Source organism: Ailuropoda melanoleuca, chromosome 7 (genome assembly GCF_002007445.2).
Source record: "Ailuropoda melanoleuca isolate Jingjing chromosome 7, ASM200744v2, whole genome shotgun sequence".
In the NCBI taxonomy this organism is placed as follows: domain Eukaryota; kingdom Metazoa; phylum Chordata; class Mammalia; order Carnivora; family Ursidae; genus Ailuropoda; species Ailuropoda melanoleuca.
In genome coordinates this window covers 32,183,159-32,209,292 of record NC_048224.1, presented here as the reverse complement: position 1 = coordinate 32,209,292, position 26,134 = coordinate 32,183,159, and the positions used below count along the sequence as shown (strand labels likewise).

The 26,134-nt window shown below is 32.8% G+C and overlaps 1 protein-coding gene and 1 long non-coding RNA gene across 2 annotated transcripts in view; both read right to left on the bottom strand.

The window, feature by feature from the left end:
• LOC109490699 overlaps positions 1-12,138 on the bottom strand; it is a 29,976-nt gene extending 17,838 nt beyond the window's left edge. Inside the window, exons 1-2 of the long non-coding RNA XR_002144068.2 lie at positions 11,706-12,138; positions 7,329-7,394 (exon numbers count right to left, since the gene is read on the bottom strand). This is a non-coding gene — a long non-coding RNA (uncharacterized LOC109490699). The remainder of the gene's footprint in view (positions 1-7,328; positions 7,395-11,705) is intronic.
• Positions 12,139-12,258: 120 nt separating this feature from the next.
• CYLC2 (cylicin 2) lies at positions 12,259-25,467 on the bottom strand. The gene is made up of 7 exons (XM_034665565.1): positions 25,438-25,467; positions 16,332-16,372; positions 14,999-15,120; positions 13,410-13,608; positions 13,203-13,280; positions 12,792-13,118; positions 12,259-12,720 (listed from the first exon to the last, which is right to left on the bottom strand). The coding sequence occupies exons 1-7, from the start codon at positions 25,452-25,454 to the stop codon at positions 12,365-12,367; spliced, it is 1,140 nt and encodes a 379-aa protein (XP_034521456.1). The 5' UTR covers positions 25,455-25,467; the 3' UTR covers positions 12,259-12,364.
• Positions 25,468-26,134: the final 667 nt, after the last annotated feature.

Genomic DNA, 26,134 nt, shown 5'->3' with positions numbered 1-26,134 from the left:
TAACAATACTTTGAATTTTTTACATTAAGGGCCTTGTCATAGGATATCCAAGCATCGCGAATATTTTATGAAGTACATCTGCAAAAACTCACAAAAATGCTGAAGAAAGAATTAATTTTGTTGCACACACACATACATATACATATACATTAACACATCGATATATGATATATATATACTTATATATATGAGATTATATGTGTATATGAGATAGTGCTTTTTATTTTGTCAAGTTTTTTCAAATACAAAGAATGTAATACTTTACTAGTGATGATGCCTAAGTTAGAATGTTTTAGTTTTCAGTAGCTTATTTTAAACTTTTTATTTTGTCATAAGTTCAGTCTTCAGAAATGTCGCAATAATAGCTTAATTTTTCTTACTTCTTTGGTAACAGAGAACCCCTATCAAACTTAATAACCTAAAACATTTTACCTTATAATTAGAAATTTTTAATGCAGGTAACAAGAAAGTGTATCATTCATCTAAATTTGTTGCAAGAAAATCTTATTTCTCTTGAAATTTAGAGATCAATTTATTATAATTAAAATTGTTCTAATCTTCATTTAAATGTATACATTTTGTTTACAGTCTGATTGAAAATATACTGACCCTATCTCTAAGAATATTCATGAGAATTTATACATTTAGGACTAAAGATGAACTCTATCTGAGGAAAAAAATAAGTTCAGTTTTCTTGGACATTTAACCCATATTAATGACAAAATTTAAAAAAATCATTGTTACCAGGAAATGCTAAATTTTACATGTCAAATATATTTTTCTTGAGAATTAAAATATATGTATTTCTGTGGTTTTGATTAAAACATTAATTTTTTTTTCTATCTCCGATAAAGCCCGAAAATACTGATTCCATTTCTCCTTTTAAGTAGAGCCACCAAAGAAAACTTAGAGATGACCTTGTTAGAAGGTTGAATAGAGATATAAATTTAGTAATCAAAATTTTTGCTTAGTAGGCATAAGCAGAAACAGTGGAATGGGAATTTGAAGACCAGCATTCTCACACAAATTCTGTCACTGATATATAATAAAAACTTGAAATATTACTCAATCTCATTTGTTTTCATTCTCTTCATTAAGGGGTATTGGAGATAATCTCTCAGATTTCACCTGTTAAAATATCTACATAGTGTATAAAATCCAAATTTTAGAAAGTTTAGAAAATTTGATACATCTAAAAGAGGTATTGTAAGATTGAAAAGCCAAAAGAAGTACTTTTCCAAGAAAAAGGTACAAATGAGAGATTCTTTAGGAGAGTAGGTAACTCTTCAAAGGTTAGCTATCTAATCCTAGATAGTAATTCTTTTTTTAATTATGGTAAGAACACTTAACATGAGATCTGTGGTCTTAAAAACTTTTTCGGTGCACAGTACAGTATTATTTACTAATACATGATATACAGCAGATCTCTATAAATAATTCACCTTGTATAACTGAAACTTAGTACCTGTTGAAGAGCAAATCCTCATTTCTTCCTCCCTCTATCCCCTGGAAACCACTATTACACTCTCTGTTTCTATGAGCTTGACTATTTTACATGTCTCATATAAGTGGAATCATGTAGTATTTGTCCTGTGACATATTTATTTCACTTAGCATGATGTTCTCTAGATTCAATCATGTAGTTGCATGTAACAGAATTTCCTTCTTTTTTAAGGTCAAATAGTGCTCCATTGTATGCATATATCACATTTTCTTCATGCATTCACTTGTTGATGGACATTTAGGTGGTTTTTATATTTTGACTATTCAAATAATTCTAGAGTGAATGTGAGAGCACAGCTGTCCTTTGAGATCCTGTTATCAGTTCTTTTGGATATATACCCAGAAATGGGAAGACTAGATCATTCGGTAGTTCTATTTTTAATTTTTTGAGGAACCTCCATATCGTTTTCCATATGACAGCTCTCTTACATTCAAATCAACAATGTATATGGGTTCCAATTCCCCACATTCTCATCCATACTTACTAACTTTTGTTTTTCTGATAACATGTATGAGGAGATTAGGGATAATGATTAGGGATGCCAAGCATATTTTCATATGTCTGTTGGCCATTATATATTTTCTTTGGAGAAATGCCTCTTCAAGTCCTCGGACCATTTTGCTGCTGAGTTGTAGGAGTTTTTGAAGTAGTGTGGTTTTTTTGTTTTGTTTTGGCTTGGTTTTTTGTTTTGTTTTGTTTTGTTTTTGCTTTTGTTGACTGTTTTGATGATAAATCTAAGGAATTACTGTCAAGAATAATGTCATGATGTTTTCCCTTATGTTTTCTTTTAGGAGTTTCACACTTTAAGGTCTTGTGTTTAGGTCTTTAATCCATTTTGAGCTCATTTTTGTGTAGTATGAACTAGGGGTCTAATTTCATTCTTTTGAATGTAGGTATACAATTTTTAAAACACAATTTGGTGTCATTTCGTCCTGTGTATTTTTGGTATCTCTGTTAAAGATCAGTTGACTGTATATGCATGAGTTTATTCACAAATGTGTGAAAATTTAACAACGTACTCTTAAACAGCCAGCGGATAGAAGAAGAAATCAAAAGGGAAATTAGAAAATGTCTCAAGATAAACAAAAACACAAAATACCAAAACATATGGGATGAAGTAAAAGCAGTACTAAGAGGAAAGCTTGTAGCAGTAAACACGTACATTAGAAAAGAAGTTAGATCTTAAATAAACAACCAACCTTACAACTCAAGGAATTAGAAAAAGAACAATCTAAGCCCAAAGCTAGGAGAAGGAAGAAATAATAAAGATTAGAGGAGAAATAGATGAAATATAGAACAAAAAGTACAATAGAAAAAATCAAAACTGACTTTCTCTTTGAAAAGATAAACTTGAAAAACCTTGTACGAGACTAAGAAAACAAGATAAATCACAAAATAAGAAATGGAACAAGAGACATTTACAACAATGTTTCAGAAAGAAAAAAGATCATAAGGGACTACTATGAACATTTATACACCAACATGTTAGATAACCCCGAAGAATGGATAAATTCATCGAAACTTACAGCCTACCAAGACTGCATCGTGAAGAAATAGAAAATCTGAAAGGATTAATAATGAGTTAGGAGTTTGAATCATGAATCAAAAATCTCCCATCAAAAAGTCCAGGACCAGATGGCTTGTCTGATAAATTATAACAAGTATTTAAAGAAGAATTAACACCAATTCTTCCCAAAGTCTTCCAAAAAATAGAAAAGAAGGGAATACTTGCAAAGTCATTTTATGAGGCCACCATTACTCTGATACCAAAACCAGGTAAAAACACTCCAAGAAGAGAAAACTACAGGCCACTATCCCTGATGGGTATTGATGAAAAATTCCTCAACAAAATGCTACTAAACTGAATTCAGCAATACATTAAAAGGATCATACAGCAAGATTAAGTGGGTTTAATGCAAGGATAGTTCAACATATACAAACAAGTAATGTGATACACAACACTAACAGAATGAATGACAAAAATCATATGATCAGTTCTATAGCTCCAGAAATATCATCTGACAACATTAAACATGTTTTCATGATAAAAACTCTTAACAAACTAGATATAGAAGGAATTTACCTCAACATAATAAAAGCCATATATGAAAAGCTCACAGCTGACATCATACTCAACCTTGAAAACCTAAAGCTTTTCCTCTAAGATCTTTATCAAGGCAAGGATGCCCACTCAATCAACTCCTATTCAACATCGTTATACAAATCTTAGAGAAATTAGGCAAGAAAAATAAAAGGCATTTAAATCAGAATGGAAGAAACAAAATTATCTTTGTTTGTAGGTAGCATGAACTTTTAAGTAGAAGACCGAGAAGACTCCACAAAAAAATTAATAAACTAATGAAGAAAGTAGTCAGCTCACTGATTTAAGATATTAAATGTAAACTGTAAAAAGAGTCCTGACCCTAGATTCATGCTTGTGCAGAAAAAGTGACTTAGGAAAGATCACACAACTTGTAGTATTAGAAATCAAAACAGATGTCAGTGAGTTGACTCCTTTATGCAGCAGCAGCAATTGTAGTAATAAAAGCAGTGGAAATGATAATGGCAAGCCTTCTGTTGTGTGCCAGCCACTGTTTTAAATACTTTATACACATTAACTAATCAAACTGTCACAACAACCCTATACAGTAGATTCTATTATCATGTTCATTTCACAGATGTGGAAACTGAAGTATAGAGAGGTTATCTAAGCAGATACCAAAGTTGGTACGTTGCAGAACTGGATTTAAAAATGTAGGTACTCTGGTTCTCAGAGTACATACTAGTTTCTTAATAAGTGAAATAAAAAATAATTAAGTTGTCATTTTCTTCCAAACATCACAAACATAAATCTTTTTTAAACTCATGAAAACAATTTCAAAGGCACAACTACTCTGTTTTGGGTCAGCTTGATTATTAGCACAGATAATGCAGTGTTTTAGATATAGTTGACCCTTGAACAACATAGGGGGTAAGGGCACTGACCACCCTGCACAGTTGAAAATCTGCGTATAACTTTTGACTTCCCCAAAACTTACCTAGTAGTAGCCTACTGTTGACTGGAAACATTACCAGTAACATAAACAGTCAATTATAACATATTTTTGTATGTTATTTGTGTTACATACTGTATTCTTAAAGTAAGCTAGAAAAAAAAATGTTATTAGGAAAAACATAAGGAAGTGAAAATATATTTACAGAACTGTGCTGTAAAAAATCTGCATATAAGTGGATCACACTTCAAAACTGTGTTGTTCAAGCATCAACTATATCCATCTTTAAAGGACACTTTTATTTGTAAAGAAAATAGGTAATCACTGCCTTCTTTTCCTTGTGGTAGCCCTTAAGCCAAGTTCCTTTGCACTGTAGAAAACGACAAGAGGCCAATAGGCAGAGTTCTGATATTGGATATTTTTCAGTAAAAAGAGATAACTGTGCTCTCTAAGATTAAAATCAAAACAACAAAAAAAATGGACCAATCCTCCGATCTTCCTATATGAGTGAGGCACAGGCAGTGGTTTGCTGATAAATGTTTAATAACTGTCTCTCTGGAAAAAAATGTATGTGTTCTACATATAAGGTTATTATAAATTTTATATATGGAATTGTACCACACAATTTACGTATAATAATAAATAACTATATTATTATTGTAAACTTATTGTAAACTCAGAAAAAATGAACAAATTCAGTAAATTCATGAGATACAAAATGAGCGTACAAAAATCAGTTGTGTTACTTTGTTTTGTTTCTTCTTAGTTCATTTTTTAAAAATTCCACACATAAGTGAAATTTATATAAAATATTCAGAAATACTTATATCACATGGACTCTTAAATACAGAGAACAAACTGATGGTTGCCCAAGGGAAGGTGGGTAGGAGGATGGGTTAAATAGATAAAGAGTATTAAGAGATATAACTTGAAGTTATAAAATAGTCATGGAGATGAAAAATATAGCTTAGGAAATTTGGTCAATAATATTATAATAATGTTTGGTGACAGATAGTAACTACATTTATCAAGGTGAGCACTAAGTGTTATAGAGAATTGTTGAATCAATATGTTGTACACCTGAAACTAATATAACATTGCATGTTAATTATACTTCAATAAAAAAAAAGTTGTGTTATGTAATAACAAACTATCTGAAGAAAGAAATGAAGAAAATGATCCTATTTACAATAGCATCAAAAAGTAAAATACTTAAAAAATAAACATAACCAAAGAGGTGAAAGATTATGTATACTGAAAACTATAAAACATTGATGAAGGAAATTAAAAAACAAACGGAAATCATTTTGTGTTCATGGATTAGAAGACTTTAGACTGTTAAAATGTCTGTACTACCCAAAACAGTCTCTGGATTCAGTGCAACCCCTATCAAAATTTCAATGACATTGTTTACTAAAATGGAAAAAAAAAACAATTCTAATATTTATATGTAAACATAAAAGGCTCCAAAGAGCCAAAACCATTTTAAGAACAAAGCTGAAGAAATCAACATTCTAATTTCAAAATATGTTACAAAGTTACAGTAATTAAAACAATATGGTGCTTACATAGAAACAGACATATAGATAAGTAGAACAGAACAGAGAGGCCAGAAGTAAATCCACACATATATAGTCAACTGAGCTTTGAAGGGGTGTCAGGAGTACACAATGGGGAAAAAAGGGTCTCTTCAACAAACGGTGTTAGAAAAACAATATTCACAAGCAAAAGAAAGAAAATGGGCAATTAATCACCTTATCTTACCCCGTACACAAAAATCAACGTAAAATGGATTAAAGTCTAAAATATAAGACCTAAAATTGTAACCTAGAAGAAAATTTAAGGGAAAATATTTATGACTTTGTTGTAGACAATGCTTTTCTTGAGTCTGACAACAAAAGCACAAGCAATAAAAGCAAAAATAGACCAGTGGTACTACCTCAAAAGATACCCTCACAGCAAAGAAAACAATCAGCAGAGTGAACGGCAATTTATGGAATGGGAGAAAATGTTTATAATTCAACTAGTTTTTTAAAGCAACATTTCTTAAGGAACTAATATGTATACTGCAATGTGGCTATCACTGAGGATGTGGAAGGATAATGTATGACCCTTTGAAGGAATCTCATGATTATGAGCAATTGAAAGGAGACAATGAATGGCAAAAGAGGTCATGTAAATCTCCAGAAGTCTACTTCATACTATAGTGTGGATTGTAATACAGGCATGAGTAGATTTTTTTTCCTTTTTCTTCAAAGTTTTATTTAAATTCTAGTTGGTCAACACAGAGTGCAATATTGGTTTTAGGAGTAGAATTCAGTGATTCATCACTTACATACAACACCCAGTGCTCATCACAACAAGTGCCCTCTTTAATACCCATCACCCATTTAGGCCATCCCTGATTTTTTTTCAGTTGTAGTAGCATGTTAAAAGTCTAGGACAAGGCTTAAACTATTCCCAACTATAAAATACAGAAGTGGCACTTTTAGCTCTGTGAAGCACAGGTGGGAAATACTGTTTTGAGTGCAAAACAAAGTGTTACTAACATTAGTATTTATTATTTATATGTTAAAATTGTTGATAGTGATTTTATTACAAGAAACTGATAATATCTAAAGTTCTTACAATTTTAGAAATCAGTGTCTGTTTTATATTGGTCATAATGTGATGTTTGTTCCCCCTACATAAAACAGTTCTTAAAAAGTATTCAAATCCATCAGTATGAGTACTATAAAAGTCCTCATTACAAATTATAAAAATTTGAAACAGCCACAGTAAGTTTTCTAAAGAAAAAAAAAAGCATAACATGTAGAAATCCATGTTCTCACCTTAATAAAGAATATAAGTAAATCCTCAGCCCATGATTAGAAATCTTGCAATGTTCAGTATTCACGCTGTACAAAAACAAGCAAGCATGATTGATCAGGGATAAAAACAACAACAAAAACAAACAAACAAACAAACACCAAGAAGTTCTGGTAGCCTGAATAGACACATAGTTCATAAAATCACTACATAGTTCATAAAATTTCCCATACATCATCACATTAAATGAACACTGCAGCCTGCTGTCCAAATTGCCACTAACCATCAAAACTACCTTCTGTGGGACTTTCCCCTTTTTGAAAGGACACTGATAATCATTTTAGTTTGACTTTACTGAGAATGGTATTTTCCAGTTTGGGATTTTGGAAGGGCTCACCCCAAGTAAGTCATACTTTTCACTAGGTACTCCAAATCGTATTTATTCATTTACCTAACCTATAGTTAATGACTGTGTCCTACATGCTTGAGATGGTTCTGTATACTGAAGGTACAAGCAGTAAATAAGTCACATAATTTTCCTTTTCTAGTGGAGCTTTTATTCTTGTGGGAGAGATAGGCAATATGTTATACATGATTTAGACAATAAATAGATACACACAGACTGGTAGTTGTTTATGTTACATAGAAGAATAAAGCATGTTAGAAGATAGAAGTTACTAGGTAATAGGGAAGTGAATAATGAGAGAGTGGGCAGTGAAATATGTCTATATCAAAAGGACTACAGACCTAAATGTAAAATGCAAAACTATAAAATTCCTAAAAGATAATATAGGAGAAAATCTATATGCTTGTGGGTTTGCTGATGACTTCTTAGATACAACACCAAAGACACAATCCATGAAAGAAAAAAAAATGACTAGCTAAATTTCATTAAAATAAAAAATCTGTTCTGTGAAAGACACTGTTTAGAGAACAAAAGACAAGCCACACACTGGGAGGAAATATTCGGAAAAGACATACCTGATAAAGGACTGTTATCCAAAATATAGAAGAACTCTTAAATCTCAATAATCAAAGAAACAAGCCACCTGATCAAAAAAATAAACCAAAGACCTTAACAGATACACTAAAGAAGATAGTCAGCTGGCAAATAAACATGTGAAAAAACGTTCCACATTAATTGCCCTCAGGGAAATGCAAATCAAAACAACAGTGAGATACCACTACATGCCTATTAGAATGACCAAAATCTAAAACAATGGCAACACAAAATGCTGGGGAGGGTATGGAGCTATAGGAACTCTCATTCATTCCTAGTGGTAATACAAAATGGTACAGCCATTATGAAAGACAGAAGTTTCTTTTATATATGTGTGCTATATCTATATCTATAAATATATGACACTCAAAAAGCTGTGCAAATTTAATGTATGCAACCTGATGACCTGATGATTTGGGAAATAAGTATACACATATATACCTGTGAAACCATCCCCACAGTCTACACCATAAACATATCCATAACTTCCAAAAGTTTCCTTCCACCCTTTTTATGTATTATTATAATCATTTGCGTAATAAAACTTAACATAAGATCCCCTCTTAGCAATTTATTAAGCATAAAATACTTGTCAGAAAACTAAACATATTCTTATCATATAATCCAGCCATTGCACTCCATGGTATTTTCTCAAATAAGTTGAAAATATACGTCCTTTCCAAAACCTGCACATGAATGTTTATAGCATCTTTATTCATTATTGCCAAAATTTACAATCAACTAAGATGTCTTTTGGTAGGTGAATGGATAAATAATCTGTGGTAAATCTAGACAATGTAATATTATTCAGTGCTAAAAAGAAATGAGCTATCAAGACATGAAAAGACAGAGGAATATTAAATGCATATAACAAAATGAAAGAAGCCTGCCTGAAAAAGCTACCTATTCATGATTTCAGCTGTATGACTCTGGAGACAGTAAAGAGTGGTTGCCAGTCATAACAGGGAAGGATAGAATGAAATAGTAAAGCACAGAGGATTTCTAGGGCAATGAAATTACTCTGTATGATACTGTAATGGTTGATATATGTCATTATACATTAAAAAAACACAGAACGTACACCACCAAGAGTGAAACCCAATATAAATTATGTGTTTTGGGTAATGATGATACATCAATGCAGGCTTGTTAATTGTAACAAATATACTACTCTGGGCAGATGTTGACAAATAGGAGGAAAGCTATGCATGTGTGGCTATAGGGGATAAGTGGAAAATCTCTGTATCTTCTCATCAATTTTTCTGTGAACCTAAAAATGCTCTGAATATAAAAATTTAAGCTGAGAATAAATAATTTGGAGTCAGCAATATGAAGTTCTAGAAGAATTGGGTTATAGGCACAGGGAACAAGTTTGAAGCCTTGAAACCATCATGATCTGTATAGTTAAATACAGAAAGAAATCCAGTGTGACAAGAGCCTGGTAGACAATTTTTCTACCACATGAAGGCAGATACGTAGTCAGAAGCCAAATTATTAAAGCTAGAGCAAAAGAAAAGCTATGTTAAATGTAACATCTGTACACTAGAAGACTTAGAGTAATGGAGGAACATGATGATTTCTGCGTTGAGAATGGGATGCTGGGTGGTGGTGAGAAATGAAGTAGGTGTCTTTCCCTATGTAGTGAGATTTGGGATTTCCAAGTGAAATATAATGGCTGATTGGACTTTCTAGTGTAGGAGTGATGGAAATGGAGTGAAGTAGACCAATTTGGTGATAGCCAGGCAGGACTTAACAATACATAAGCATGGTGAAAAAGAAAAGAGAATTATGAATGACCCACCAATTTTTTATTGAATCACAAGTTAGATATCAGCATCGTTTACTGGGTTGGTAAAAACGTGGGGAAAACTGGTTTGGGTGGAGAAGTATTGAGTTCTCTTTGGGACATGTTAATTTTGAGATGTCTGGAAGACAGTCAAGCAGATGCTTTAACTTAATATTTGGACACATGATTTTGAACTGAGTGAAAAAATCAGTACTGGATTTAAAATGTAGATTTCAACAAAATAAGAATGATGTATAAAGCCATGGGAATGGAATGGAATAATTTTAGAGAAATATATAGACAGAAAAGAGGGGTTAGGGTAAAAAGGCACTTCAGTTGGAACTCCAAGAGGTTGGGGGGACCTTCGTGCATTTCAGTAGATCAGTAAAGGTAGGAGCTCAATTAATCTTACACAATACATTAAATTTTAATCTAAAACTTGATTTTGAATACCATGTTAGAAAATAAGGTAAGGGCTTTTTGTTAGAGGAATAGGTTTTTTTAAAATGATTCCCTAAATCCTCATAGAAATGGTAACATTTCCAGAAAATTTTGAAAATCTGAATATAGAATTTTACTTATAAGCAGAGGGAGAGGAAGAATGAGTTCTCGGAAGAGGGAAAGAATATTGGGGCAGGATTTGACTCTTGTCATTACAGCTGATTCAGGTCTGCCAAGTAGGGCCACCTGGACGACCGCAAATTACAGATGGCCATGAATCCTTCAGTAATTGATGTAGGATAACAGGGGCCAATGTTTAAAGGGCAGATAACACAATTATACCTCTTTATTCATAGAAAGCCAGTTCTGGAAAGCACGCAGAACTAAGAGTATCAAAGAGAAGTTTTATTTAGCATCCAGAATTTATATTGTGAGGGATAAAAGGGAGAGAAAATCACTTAGTAAGTTCTGCAACAATGTTGAGTTTATCTGAGAGAATGGTAAAGTGATTTAATTGCTACTAATTAGATATTTGAAGAGTTTTGCATTTTGCTTTATGTTGCTTTTTATTTGTCTTCACATTAATAGAATTTATGGATCACAAGAGAGTTTAATATAGTTATAAGAATATAAAATTAATTGTTTTCACATCTAAATAATATGTAGATGCTTTCACTCTGTTAGACTTTGTTGAATTCTGGTGAATTTGGTTTTGTGCTATGTATTAGCAATTTATCAGGCATCTCTTTAATATGCCTTGTTTAAATTTACCTATATTGGTAATTTGGAAAATTTTGATTTTCATCCTGTTTTAAATGGAGAGACTGGCTACTATTTTCTGTTTAAAAAAAAAACTCTTGATAAGAAAGTAATTGTTAAAGTTATCATGTATCATAAACCAGTCGCCTCTCTCATGATAAATAACTCTACTTAACTTTTTTGTTGATACTTTTAAAGTCTTCATTCTGTGGTATTCTCACCAAATTCATCAGTAATTTCATATTAATGAGAAAGCCCAAAGTAAGTGCTACTAAATTCTGCCAAATTCCAGTAAAAACATAGTCAGCAGATTACACAGATTTTTATAAGAATGGTAGATTTCAATTCAAACTTTAAATTGGCTCAATTATTGTTTAATCCAATTTGGCTTATTATAAAACAAAACTAACTTACCAAGTGTGTTTATCTTGGCTTGGAAGTGGAACATTCAGCATCCATAAACCTGATTGTGGCTGTTTACACTTCAGGGATGGTGGTATAGGTTCACAAGGAAATCATATTTTCTTTCCTTCTTTCTCTTTCTTTCTTTTTTAAGGAATGCTACCTTTAATTTATATTTGCCTTTATTCGGAAGTACAGTTTCTGAAATTTTCTTGGCTTCCCCTCATTACTCCTGCCGTTCTTTATTTAAATCTGTGGATGCAGCTTCAGACTTTGATACTATAGATTGAACATCTGCCTCCTTGGATTTTTTCAAAGTCTTTATTTATTTATTATTGTTATTATTATTCTTTTGTATCCACAGATTCAGGGTCATTAACTTCTACATCCTGGTTTGAATATTCTTTTTTGAACCTTTCTAGGGATCTTTCATTTACTCTTTCATATTTCCAGTCTTAGCATAAGTATCCTCCAAGTCCTTCAATGAATCATCTCTTAATTCTTCATATCTTTCTTATATTTTATGATGTTTTTCTGAGTCTTTCTTTTATTCTTCTTTGTCCCATTTTAAAAATTATTTGATTAATTCTTTAAATCCCCTTGTCACTCATATTCAGTTTCAGACTACTTTAAAATTGCTTATCAAATGCTTTTGAATTATTATTCAAGGCTTACTTGCCCTTCTTGGCATCCTTCTTGGCATCCTTCTTGGTATCCTTCTTGGCATCCTTCTTAGCTTCCTTCTTAGCATCATCCTTCGATTCAGTATCTGTCCCACCGGCCTTCTTTTCATCTTTCTTATCTTTTTTACTCCCCTTTCTCTTTGCATCTTTCTTGTCTTTTGATTGATCATCTTTCTCTCCTGGTTTCTTTGAATCTTTTTTCTCATCCTTAACCTTCTTCACATCTTCAGATTCTGTAGACCCTTTTTCTTTCTTTGAACCTTTCTTGTCTTTCTTGGCATCTTTCTTGGCACCTTTCTTTTCACCTTCAGATTCTGTAGCAGACTCCTTGCCCTTCTTTGAACCTTTCTTGTCTTTCTTGTCATTCTTTCTTTTCACCTTCAGATTCTGTACCTGACTCCTTGCCCTTTTGAACCTTTCTTGTCTTTCTTGGCATCTTTCTTTTCACCTTCAGATTCTGTACCTGACTCCTTGCCCTTCTTTGAACCTTTCTTGTCTTTCTTGTCATCTTTCTTTTCACCTTCAGATTCTGTACCTGACTCCTTGCCCTTCTTTGCAGCTTTCTTGTCTTTCTTGGCATCTTTCTTTTCATCTTCAGATTCTGTACCTGATTCCTTGCCCTTCTTTTCAGCTTTCTTGTCTTTCTTGGCGTCTTTCTTTTCATCTTCAGATTCTGTACCTGATTCCTTGTCCTTCTTTGCAGCTTTCTTGTCTTTCTTGGCATCTTTCTTTTCATCTTCAGATTCTGTACCTGACTCCTTGCCCTTCTTGGCAGCTTTCTTGTCTTTTTTGGCATCTTTCTTGGCATCTTTTTTTTCATCTTCAGATTCTGTACCTGACTCCTTGCCCTTCTTTGAATCTTTTCTTTCTTTTTTGGCATCTGTTTTTGCAACATCTTTTTCATCTTTAGTTCCTGTTTCTCTATCTTTATCTTTCTTTAACTCTCTCTTAGTTAATTTTGCCTCCTTTAAAACTGTAGGTTCTGTTTCTGATTCCAATATGCCCTTCTTGTCTGCTTGCTTGTCCTCTTTACCTTTCTTAGCTGTTTCTGGAGATACAAGTTTTTCTACGTCTGCTACTTTAGCATCTTCCTTTGGGTGATGGGTTGGTTTATATGGACGCTGCCTCCTGGCAGCTAAATACTCAGATGGTCTCTCAGAAATCCTCATTAAAGAACTGTGCATCCATAATGGTCGTTTAGGACCTTCTTTTATTTTGTCTGAATCATGTACCTGGAATATTGGTTAGAATAATAATGAACAATTTGTATGTTACACAGCTTATTACCACATACCAAATGCATTTTAACTTCAACCATTAAAAGATTTTAGATTTTGATAAATAGTGGAACAATTGTAGATGTCATAGTTTATTCTGCTTTTCCAGTTTCATTCTTTTTTGGACTAACGGATAGCCATGTCTCATTGGGGGCCTTATTTCAGTTTAAAGGATCTTCATAATTCCCTCAAGATACTATGTTAAAACTGGTAGAGACCTCACTGACTAATGACATATCCAAATCTCTCTTCACAATCAGGAGATGGCTTTTTTTTTTCCTTTCTCAGTGTTCTCAAGAATTCTTAGAATATCTTGCGCACTTTCCATTCCTGGCTAACTCAGAAACTAATTGTTTTCTAATATGTAATAGCTTTATGTTCAGACATATCCTGGTCTCTGTTATTTCATACAAGGTCTCTGGAATTTGGAATGCCACCTGTAGTTAAAACTACAACTCTGAAACTCCTGCTAACTACAATAATAAAAACTATAACATTTGGTGAACAAAAATTTGTGCAGAATGGTGCATTTTATTTTCACCTCCTAACCAGGTATTTGCAAAATCTTAATGCAGAAGTAGCAAACTTTGGAAATGATGTTAACAAACAGTAGAAAAATAAATTGAATAAAGAAAGAAAGGAAGAGCAAAGAGTGTGAGATGACAGAATAAGCTAGGATCACTACTTACTGGAAACACTCCCTAAAATAAACAAGAGTTGATGATACTTTTATCTTGTGAAACTTTTTTTAAGCATTTCATATCCCATGATGACTCTAAATTGAGAAATACTTATCTTCTAATATTCAGAATCCTAAATGCTACATTACAGAAAATGAGGAAGCATTAAAACCTTATCAAGATATAATATAATCCCATGATTCTAATGAGGGAGTTTCCCCCGCCGGAGGACATTTTTTGAATGTTCATATTAACTGTAGCGTTAGGATCTCCAGATTTTTATGCTTCTTGGACACATATTTTCTATAGTGTGGGGTTACTAAAGAAATAGTTCATATGAAATAAGGGGCAATGTTTATACAGTGAAATGCAAATAAAATATATCTACTTCCTTCATGTAGTAGAATTTGAATTACCTTTAACTTTGCTGTCCAATATATTTAAAAGCCACAAGTGAATTGAATTGAATTGAGATGTAAAATTCAATTCCTCAGTTGTACTAGCCTCCTTTTAAATGTTCAATAACCACACTGGAATGCAAAGACATAAAATATTTCTGTCATCACAGAAATCCCATTGGTCAGCGCTGATCTGTAACACATATAACTATACATGATTTCACAAGTTTAGCACTAGTAAAATTATATGATCTTTCCAATACTCACAAGAACTGCATTGTCTCGTAATTGGGATGGTTTTGATCTCCTTTTTTTTCCTGGTCTTGGTGGTTTGGGAAATCCCAGGGCAAAGTGTTGCTGATTCCATGATTTTTTGCTTAATTCACTGACTAAAATAAGAAAACATTAAGTGTTTTAGAGTAAGTAGTGTTTCATCAGAACTAAAATGGCAGTAAGATAATAGAGTCCATGAATGAACAAATGATACAAATTACAGCTTCATTTAGTTATTTATGTTTGAAATTCTCTGCTATCAATATATGAAAATAAAAATTTATTTTCTATTTTGATCAGTTTTACAGAAAACTACATAGTCATTGTGAAACTAATATACTCTGTAATATAAATGCAAAAAAGATCTTCACTGCTTTTTTTAATCATCTGTCTCTCCCAGTCTTGATTTTTGCTTTAGATTCTTTTGGTTAGAATACAACTCTTTGGAGATCAGAAAATATGATAACTACTTCTGTAGCCTCCAAAGTATTTAGTACAGACAGTACTTGTTATAAAATATTCAATAAATATATATGATTGAATCTAAATGCTAATGCTTAAGGTTCCTTTAGTTAGTAATAATTTTTCAAGCTACAAGAGTAAATGTTATACGCATAAGAATGGTATTGTTGTTATAATTTGCATATTAATGAAGTAAACTACAAATAAAGAGTATGTACAGAATTGTGACTGTGAGGGGAAAGTTACCTGGAGACTATAAGAGAAATGTTTAAAGATGTTTGGGGTACTAATAGGAGTGAGAGAGATTTTCATTTCATTTAAACATGTGCAGTATAATACTTTGTATAAGAGAAAATACACGTTCTTGTGTATCTCCTGAAAACAGTCAGGATCAATGAGAAAATATACAGAATGAAAGGCATATTTAAGCTCAATATATGAGGGAAAATCATTCAATATATGAAGTCCTTCAACATCAGATTGGTGAATTTTTGGCCAATTATAAGGGGGATACAGTCTATCATGAATGTAGTAGAAGTTATTGCAGACATGGGTGAATTGTTTATCCAGTTTCTATACTACTTTTCAACTGTAAGATTATCTGATTGTATGATTTCTAACATGTATGATTTCTAACATAACAACTTTGTGTTGCTGAACATATTTGCTTAAACTTTGTTGGATTCAAAAACAAAGTATCTTTAGAAAGTGTTTGCCAAGTCCATGAGAAAGTTGAATTTTAATGATGTTCCATGAGCTACTGCTTTATCATCTTGAATAGAGGATAATAATAATTTATCCTTAAAAGTAATCATAATCCTAAAATTAATCATATTTCAAAAATAAATATTGAATTCTTTCTTACCTGGAATGTAATTATCATATGTTCCAAAGTTTATTTTTTGGCTATTAAAATAAGAGGGAAAGGTTTTAATTAATTTATATAAAATCACTGTATTTAATGATCATTATTGTGTGTAAGCACTTGACATCACCAACTAGAGAAATATATTTTATTCTCAGATCTCTACTATTATGTAAGATTACTTCATCCTAGAAAAAATAGAGATGAGCAAATGTGTGTTTTTAGCACAAACTTCAACATAACTAAAACAAAGTAGAAACATTTAAAAAATTACTAAATGTTGCCATATCGGTAATAGAGACTTTTATAAAAATTGTGAATTCATGGTTGAATTATTTTTCTCTATCTCATACTTCAAATTCTCTTGAAATTAAATTTTAGCAAAGGCATCACTTTAGAAGCACTGCTTAAGCAAAATCAGGTCCTCAAAATATTCTCAAACTTAAGCAAATCCAAATCATTCAGTGGCATACTTGTAAGTCTGTGAATGAGTATGTGTGTGTATGTGTGTGTGTGTGTGTGTGTGTGTCAGTGTGCACTGTAAGTATTTATATGGATTTTAATTTTTTTAAAATTTTTGTTCTTTAGGAACATCTGAGAAATAAAAGTATGTTGTAACGTATTTTTCATTTAAAAGTTTCCATTTGCTTTAGTACTATGTGAACATGTTTATTCTCACAAAGAGGAACTCTATAATCCCATTTTATTTATTTGTAATGGAGGCATATACTAAGATCTGATAGAGAAATATTATTTTACAACATCCTGTTACATTACAGAAACCAACAATGATCACATGTGAGTTTTGGACTTACACACACATACAAACAAACATGCTCACATAGTATTTTACTTATTTTGACATTACATAAGTATTAAGGAAGAAGTACATTGTAGAATCTAAACAAACAAACAAACAAACAAACAAAAAACCCAAGTGAATAAACAAACAAAAAGCAGAACCAGATCCATAAACAGAGAGAAGTGTTGGTTGCTTGGGGGGGTGCAAATTGTGGGAAGGGGGTGGAAGATAGAGACTTTCAGTTATGGAATGACTAAGGCACAGGAATAAAAGGCACAGCATAGGGAGTATAGGCAATGATACTGCAATAGTGTTGTATGGTGACAAATGGTATGGTACACTTGTGATGAGCATAGCATAATGTATACAGAAGTCTAATCACTATATTGTACATCTGAAATTAATGTAACATTGTATGTCAGCTGTACTCAAATTGAAAAAAAATTGAGGAATAAAGTACATTAAAATAAATATCTCGATATCTTTATTTAGTCTCTGTTTCCCAACACAAAACTTGACACATTTTTGTCACTCTATAAAAATTTACATGATTTTGGGGCACCTGGGTGGCACAGTCGGTTAAGCCTCCTGGTTCTTGGTTTCAGCTAAGGTAGTGATCTCAGGATCATGGGATCCAGCCCCATATTGGGCTCCATGCTCAGTGCAGAATCCGCTTAGGACTCTCTCTGTCCCCCTCTGCCCCTCCCCCCCCAGCTCTCTCTCTCTCTCTTTCAAATCTTTAAAAAAAATAGGAGCGTTTGTGTGGCTCAGTCAGTTGAGCTTCTGGATTTTGATTTTGACTGGGGTCATGATATTGAGGTTCTGGCATTGAGCCCGGCTCAGCAGGGAGTCTGTTTGTTTCCCTCTCCCTCAATCCCTCCCCCACTCATGCTCTCTTTCTCTCACAAATAAATAAATCTTTTTAAAAAATTAAATGATTTTAATTGAATAAAATTTAGGATATATAATCAAAAAGTTATCTAGTCCAGTGTTTTTCTTTTGTTTTTTTAAGAAGTTTTTATTTAAATTCCAGTTAGTTAACATACAGTGTAATATTAGCTTCATGTGTACAATATAATGATTCCACACTTCCATACAACACCCGGTGCTCATTACAAGTGCCCTTCTTAATCCCCATCACCTATTTAACCCATTCCCCCCCCACCTCACCTCTGGTAACCATCAGTTTGTATGTAGTTAAGTGTCTGTTTCTTGACTGGCCTCTCCTCCTCTCTCTCTCTCTCTTTTTTTTAATTATGTTCAGTTAGCCACTGTATAGTACATCATTAGTTTTTGATGTAGTGTTCAATGATTCATTAGTTGCATATAACACCCAGTGCACATCACAACATGTGCCCTCTGTAATACCCATCACCCTGTTACGCCCTCTCCCTACCCCCTCCCCTCTGAAACCCTCAGTTTTTTTCCCGGGGTCCATAGTCTCTCATGGTTCATCTCTCTCTCTCTCTCTCTCTTTTTTTTAACCTTTCCTTATTTGTTTTATTTATTTTTTTCTTAAATTCCACATATGAGTGAAATCATATGGTATTTGTCTTTCTCTGAGTGACTCATTTCACTTAGCATGGTACTTTCTAGCTCCATCCACATAGTTGTTGTTTTTTAAGTGCAAACATGCATTAAAATTGCCCCACCATATCTAAATCTCTAGGTTTGGATCTAGCCAACGGTCGTTTATACTGTCCTGAAGAAATTTTGATGTTCAACCACGGTTATCAACATCTCTGTTTTAAATACTCTGAAAGAGGAAATATTTCAGGTTCATGAAACAATATTATTAAATTTGAGATCTAAAAAATTATACATAGCTATGATCCATTAATTCCTTGTATAATCCCTGGGGCATGTTCTTTAATCACCAAAAAATTGAATTAGAAATAAAAAACAAAATTATATAGAAAATACACAAATATTTTTTTAAACTAGTTCTTTCTAAATAACCAATGGTCAAACAGGAATCACAATTCACACTTATAAAAAAGAAGCAACTAAACAATAACATAGCATCAAAAATTATGGAATACTGCAAAAAGCTGAGAAAAGAATTTATAGCTTTAGTGTCTTATATTAGAAAAAAGTTTAAAACATTTTTTAAAAGATTTTATTTATTTGAGAGAAAGAGAGAAGACGAGCAGGGGGTAAGGGTAGAGAGAGAGGGAGCAGCATACTCCCCATTGAGCGGGGAGCCTGACCTGGGGCTTGATTCTAGGACCCACAGACTGTAACCTGAGCTGAAGGCAGATGCTTAACCGACTGAGCCACCCAGGCACCTCTAAGACAGTGTTTTAAATCCCTGCTTTAAAATTAAGAAAATATCAAAATAAATTCAAAGTTAGAACAAGATAGAATCAAAGTGAAAACAAAATTAGAGCAAAAAAACCCAAATTTGATTTTTCGTAAAGATTATTAAAATTGATTAACTCCTAGAAAACTGACAAATAAAGAGAAAACACAAATTACCAATATCAGGACTGATGCAAATTTTATAATTACATAGATTTTAAAGGATAATGGAGAATATTATTAACAATTTTATGGTGATAAATTCAGCAACTTAAGTGAAATAGATTAGTTCCATGTAAAACTAATCTACCAAAACAGACACATGATTAAATAATAAATACGTGAGTAGCCTCATAATTATTAAGCAAAATGAATCCATTATCAAAAACCTTCCCAGAAAGAAAAGCACAGACCCAGATAGTTTTACCGATAAATTTTTTTAAATTAAGGAAAAATACTAATTCTATACAAATTTTTCAGAAACGAGGAAGAGAAGGATATTTTAACTCATTTTTTGAGAACAATATAAATAACCCTGACACCAAAACTTCTTAAAGACATTACCAGAAATGAGTATTATAGACCAAAACCTTGTATTAACACAGACACAAAAATTCCTTAACAACTTGTTAAGTAATCTTACTGAACAATAATATAAAATGACAAAGACATCATGGTTACTGAGATTTACTTTCTGGAATGTAAGATTAGTTTAACATATGTAAATCAACCCATGTAATTACTCCAAATAACAAATAAAATTCATCTGATCATTTCAAGATATGCAGAAGAAATTTTGAAAAAATAACACTCATAATTAAAAACTCTGAGAAAACTAGGGATAGAAGGCATCTTCCTGAAATGGATAAAGTGTCTTGAAGTAATACTTGTTCCATTTCAAATGAAACTGAAGGGGATACCACATTGTTGAGAGTCCTTATCCTTTGAATTTATTATACATTTTAAAAGGTATCTGAGATATAGTTGAAGGCAAGAGTAAGGGCAGGTGTATTCTGTACTAAGATCAAAATTTTTCAGACTAAGAGGAAAAAAAAAACCCACAAATGCAGTGATATGTTTACTCCTTTAAAGGAAAAAGAAACCTTTTCCAGTGGTAATATAAAAAATAGATTTTTGTTCTAAAAAATACAGTCCCCCATGTGTCCCTACATTAGGATCTCAGCTTTTTATTTAGGAAACCTAAACACAGCTCCCTTTCTACATCATGAATACATGACATTCCACAATGTTAACAATGGGTACCTTCTTTACTTAAAGCTCACACATACATGGAATCTAAAATAAAAAGCAGAATCAGACCTATAAATACAGAGCACAGACTGATACTGTCAGAGGGGTGGAGGATTGAGGGTATGGGCAAAATGGGTGAAGGGAGTGGCACATACAGGCTTCCAGTTAAGGAATAAATAAGTCATGGAATAAAAGGCACCGCATAGGAAATATAGTTAGTGATGCTATAGTACTATTCATTGTATGGTGACAGATGGCAGCTATACTTGTTGGGGGCAAATCTTAATGTATAAACTTGTCCAATCATTATGTTGTACACCTGAAACTAGTGTAACATTGTGTGTCAAATATGCTCAAATAAAACAATTTTTAAAAGAATAAAAAGGAATCCTGAGATTTAAAAAAAAAGTCTTAGAAGTCCTGAGATTGATATTGAAATGTTTGGATGTGTGCACTGCACCTGAAGTGAAGGCAGATTCTGTGGCATCTGTTTCCCATTTCACCTTGTTAAAATGAAGTATTAGTTATTATGTTTCCTTATATATACATCCAGAGACCTTAATTCAAAAACCAGTTATATCAAGAAAGAACAACCCTTTTGACTTGTTGCAGTTTTTTTTTTCTTTTTAGATAATTAAATTAGACAATAGTCTCAAAAGAAAAAATAAAACATAATGCTGACAATGTTTTTTGTTGTTATTTTTAATGGGGAACTTCAAAAATGGAATCTAAATATATCCTGGTCTAGAAAATTTCTCGACTGTCCTGGAAAGGTAGAGATGCTATCACCAGCAACACCCAATTTAGATGAAAGAGTGGACAAATGCCATCTATTCCCAAAAGGTTAAATGTATAGAATCCTTAGGACATGTAAATTTACATAGGGAGTGAGAACTAAAGTATTCAGATTGTGGCTATTTTGGGGTCCTATAAACTCTTCCTAGTGAAAATGAAAGAACTAAATTTATTTGTCACTAACCCTAACCTAACCAACCTTAAGAAACACAGGAATTTTCAACCATACCGTTAGGTTACATTGTACCAGATTGCAATCAATCCACTCTGCCCCTCCCCCACAAAGGGCTGTTGAGTTACCGCAGACAAACTTGCCTGTGCTTGAAATTCGTACATATTATAACATACAGTATATGCTTTTGTGTTTCTGGATTTTTCCAGTATAATTTTTTTTATTTATTTATATCACTTAAATGAATAGTTCATTCTTTTAGATTGCAGTGCAGTATTCCATTACATGATATACACTACACTGAGTTTTTCCATCCTCCTGTTGATGGACATTTAAGTTACTTTAGTTTGGCTTATTGTGAATAAAGCTGCTATACACATTTTGTCCAAGTCTTTTTGCGAACTTCTCTTGGGTAAGCTATAGTGGAAATACTGAATCATACATATAACATGTGTGTATGTTTAACTTTATTTTAAAATATCAAGTGATATTCCAAAGTGGTTGTACCATTTTACACCCACCACCAATGCTGAACATGTCAGATGCCTTACACTGTTGCTGACTGTTGGTGTCATTAATCTTTAATTTTAGCTGTTCTAGTAGGTATAAAGGGTGTGAAGGATAGCTTTGAATCAGAGGATATATATTTATTGCATATAATAAAAAATATCAGTTTATACATTATGTATATTTATATATATGTATATAAAACTTTCCTATGGGGCGCCTGAGTGGCTCAGTCAGTTAAGCGTCTGCCTTCATCTCAGGTCATTATCCCAGGGTCTTGGGATTGAGCCCTGCATTGGCATTGGCATCATGCCTGCTTCTCCCTCTCCCACTCCTCCTGCTTGTGCTCTCTCTGTCAATTAAATAAATTAAACCTAAAAAAAGAAAAGAAAAAGAAAAACTGTCCTAAAAAAATTCCCTGAAGAATATTTTTAGTTTTCTTATCTATGTCTTGCATATATTTCAATAAATTTACTTTTAAAGTTTTTTGTTACTGAAAATTGTACTCTTTTCTTAAATTTATATTTTCTATTTTTTCCAGTTATAGAAACATAATTTATATAATTAGATCCTGTATCATACAATCTTATTACATTCACTTAATAGCGCTAAATAATTCTTTTTGTAGATGTCACTGGATAATCCACTCAATCATGTCCTCTGTGAATAAAGGTAATTTTACTTCTTCCTTTCCATTCTTAATGTTTTATTGCCTTATGGAACAAAATAGGGTCTAGATTACAAGGCTGAATAGAAATAATGAGCATCTTTGCCTTGTTTCTGGTTTATAGAGGAAAGATAGTCAACATTCCACAATTAAGTTTGATTTTAATAGTAAAATGGCTGCAGATAATCATTATATGTGAGTGTCACAAGATATCCTGCCAGCTGATTTTGGATTTTAGGATTCTGTATCAGATATATGCAAATAAAGCCATAAAATACTTGGCAGAATATTTTCCAGGAACTGACTGGGGCCTAAGTCACTCATTTTTGCTGTAGAAGTCTCTTTTTTAAGGCAAAGGTCAAGTGCCATATGGTTATTGTCTTGGTGAAGGATGGCTCTATGTGTAGTACGGTGAAATTTCCTATCTTTTTCTCACGTTTCCTAGAGTAATATTTCTCAATCTGGGATTATTATGAATCTCTTACCCGCGAAGGCATTTGCAATGCCTGAGATATCTTCATCACAATTTTGTGTATGTTTTGGAGTGTTTGTGAGTGTGTGTGTGTGGGGGGTGTACACGTACCAAGTACTGATAGTGGCACCTAGTGGGTAGAGACCAGGGATGCTGCTAACTACTTACAAGACAGGTACTCCCTGCCCCCTCCCCAGTCCTCAACTCCAGTAAGGAGTTATTCTTCTTAAAATGGCAGTAGTGCTAAGATTCATAAACCTTATTCTATAGCAAGGTGAATTCCTAGACAAGATAGTAAGAGAGGACCTTATTAATGCAACTCAGGAGACCAAAAAAAAAAAATGTACAGTGGATATGAGATCCAGAGGCTTACACTGGAAGTTTAAAAAGTTCAGATATTTAGATAACTCAGTCTTTGTGAAAACCTCTCCCACTTCCTTCAGAAACCTTAGATCTATTAACTATTAGAAATGGAAGGGTTGAGTTGACTGACACAACCTGAGTTGGAGGAAAAGGCAAGAAGAGGTGAAACACTTGAATGGAGTTGTTGAGATTTGGAAGAACAAGAGTATTAAAGAGGAATAAGTGGTGAGGGGGAAAATTGAACTCAAAGAAGAAAATTTTCTTTATCAACTATAAGTTGATAGCCATGACACAGAAATTTAAGTCTAAAATTAAGGTCCTGTCATAGAATTCAGAGGAAAATCAAAGTAGGACATGATTTCTGCATCTCAAATTCTGTTAAGTGAACTGGAAATTGCCACTTGAATCCAAATAAATATGAGAATTTGTTATTAAGAATTTTTGTGTATGCTTGAGGCCATTTGATTATGAATTTAACCACAGTTTCCTTCTATGATAAAATTAGATTTTTAGAATTATACCAGAAAACAACATAAAGAAATAGTCATAAAACCAAAAATAAGTTTTTAACTCTTGGTGAAGTTCTCTGAAAGCCCTGCAATGCTCATGATAATAGTAATGCCATCAACATTTTATTGTGCTTAAACATTTTAAAGTAATTAGTATACAGTGTAATTCTGTAATGCTCTATGCTAGAGTACAGGTTGTTTTGTAATTATCAGCAAGTCCCTCAGCCTTTAATCATTACAAATTCATTGAATCCTTTTACTGATGCTTGTCCTTTAAAGTAGTGATTGTTGGGGCGCCTGGGTGGCACAGCGGTTAAGCGTCTGCCTTCAGCTCAGGGCGGGATCCCGGCGTTATGGGATCGAGCCCCACATCAGGCTCCTCTGCTATGAGCCTGCTTCTTCCTCTCCCACTCCCCCTGCTTGTGTTCCCTCTCTCACTGGCTGTCTCTATCTCTGTCAAATAAATAAATAAAATCTTTAAAAAAAAATAAAGTAGTGATTGCATTATAATGAGGTAGGCACCAGTGCTTATTAAAGCCCGTTTTGTTTATTTTCAAGTTTTGTGTTTTATCTTTCCTTTAAAAGTACTGTCCAAAGGAAAACCAGTTACAGTTTCCTTTCTATTTCACAGTTCTATGCCTTCACCTTTGTTCTAAGCCTACATAACAGAAAGGTTTACATAATTGAAGATCCTCATTTCAACACAATATAGATTAAGCATAAGGAAACTACTATCATCAAACTTCCCTTGTCTGAATAATCTGCTTTTCATTGAAAAGTACTTTTGCATACTCACTATTTCTCAAGAGGAAATTATTACCAAAAGTTTAGCACCCTTGACCCATGCCCTCTAAAGGTCAGTAGACTCCTCAGTCACTGTGATATTAAAAAAAAAAAAAGAAAGAAAATTCCCATAAATTTCCAAATGACCTCTAAGGAGGTGGTATTCCCCTGAATGAGAACCATGAATTATTTTCTTTTGTATATTAGAAAATACAGTATGACAAAAATAAATGAAGTAAGGATCACATTGAAAAAGATATCCAAAGCTATGTATGTATTTTACTGAGGTGAATGAACTAGTTAATTTTTATATCAAAACAACCTCTGATGTTGCTTGAGAATGTATATGTCTGCTAAACACATACTCTCTTGTTTATAATGAATAATAATGACAAAACATCTCTTTACACTAAAGAAGGTAAATATAAAGCTAACTATAGTATTTCAGTTATCTTAAAACATAACATTTTACAAAAGGACTTACAATCTTGGTACAGACATTTCCCCCACCTGTGATTTGCCAGGACTTAAACACTGTAAGTTCAAATTAATGATGTTGAGAGGTGACATCATAAAGAGGCCAGGAGCACTGGGAGTTAAAGGGGAAAATAAGAGGAATCACTTTTACTTGTATTTTATGTTCTCTAATATTTAGTCTAAGACTTGTGTTTTCTTTCATTCATTATTACTGACCAAATATAACTGGTGGCTTAAAAATAACTGCTGGTTTTACATCTTAATAAAAAAAACTTGATTGAATTTTTCATGTATTTATAATTTATTGACTGATATGACAAAAAGATGAATCTAAGCACCTATTAAAATCAATTGTAATCTGATATTCATGTGTCTTTTGTTAAATCCTTTACATAACGTTGTGCTTTTTACCTTTTCCCATCCTAATCACATGTGTTGCTCATAGATAACAAATTTTTAAAGAAGGCTAGGTGCTTATTAAAATTATCGACTTATTGATGGATCTGAGATAATTTTTACTATACTCACCACTCCAACCCACTAACAGATGATGCAAATACTATATACAGTAATATTTGAACATATTGCCATTACCTAGCTCCTTTTAGAGAATTCCAGCTGATTTTTTTTCCCCTTAAGGAATAGCTTCATTAAACATCAGCTCCTGTAGGAGATCAACTACAAAAATCTCAGCGGTTTTAACT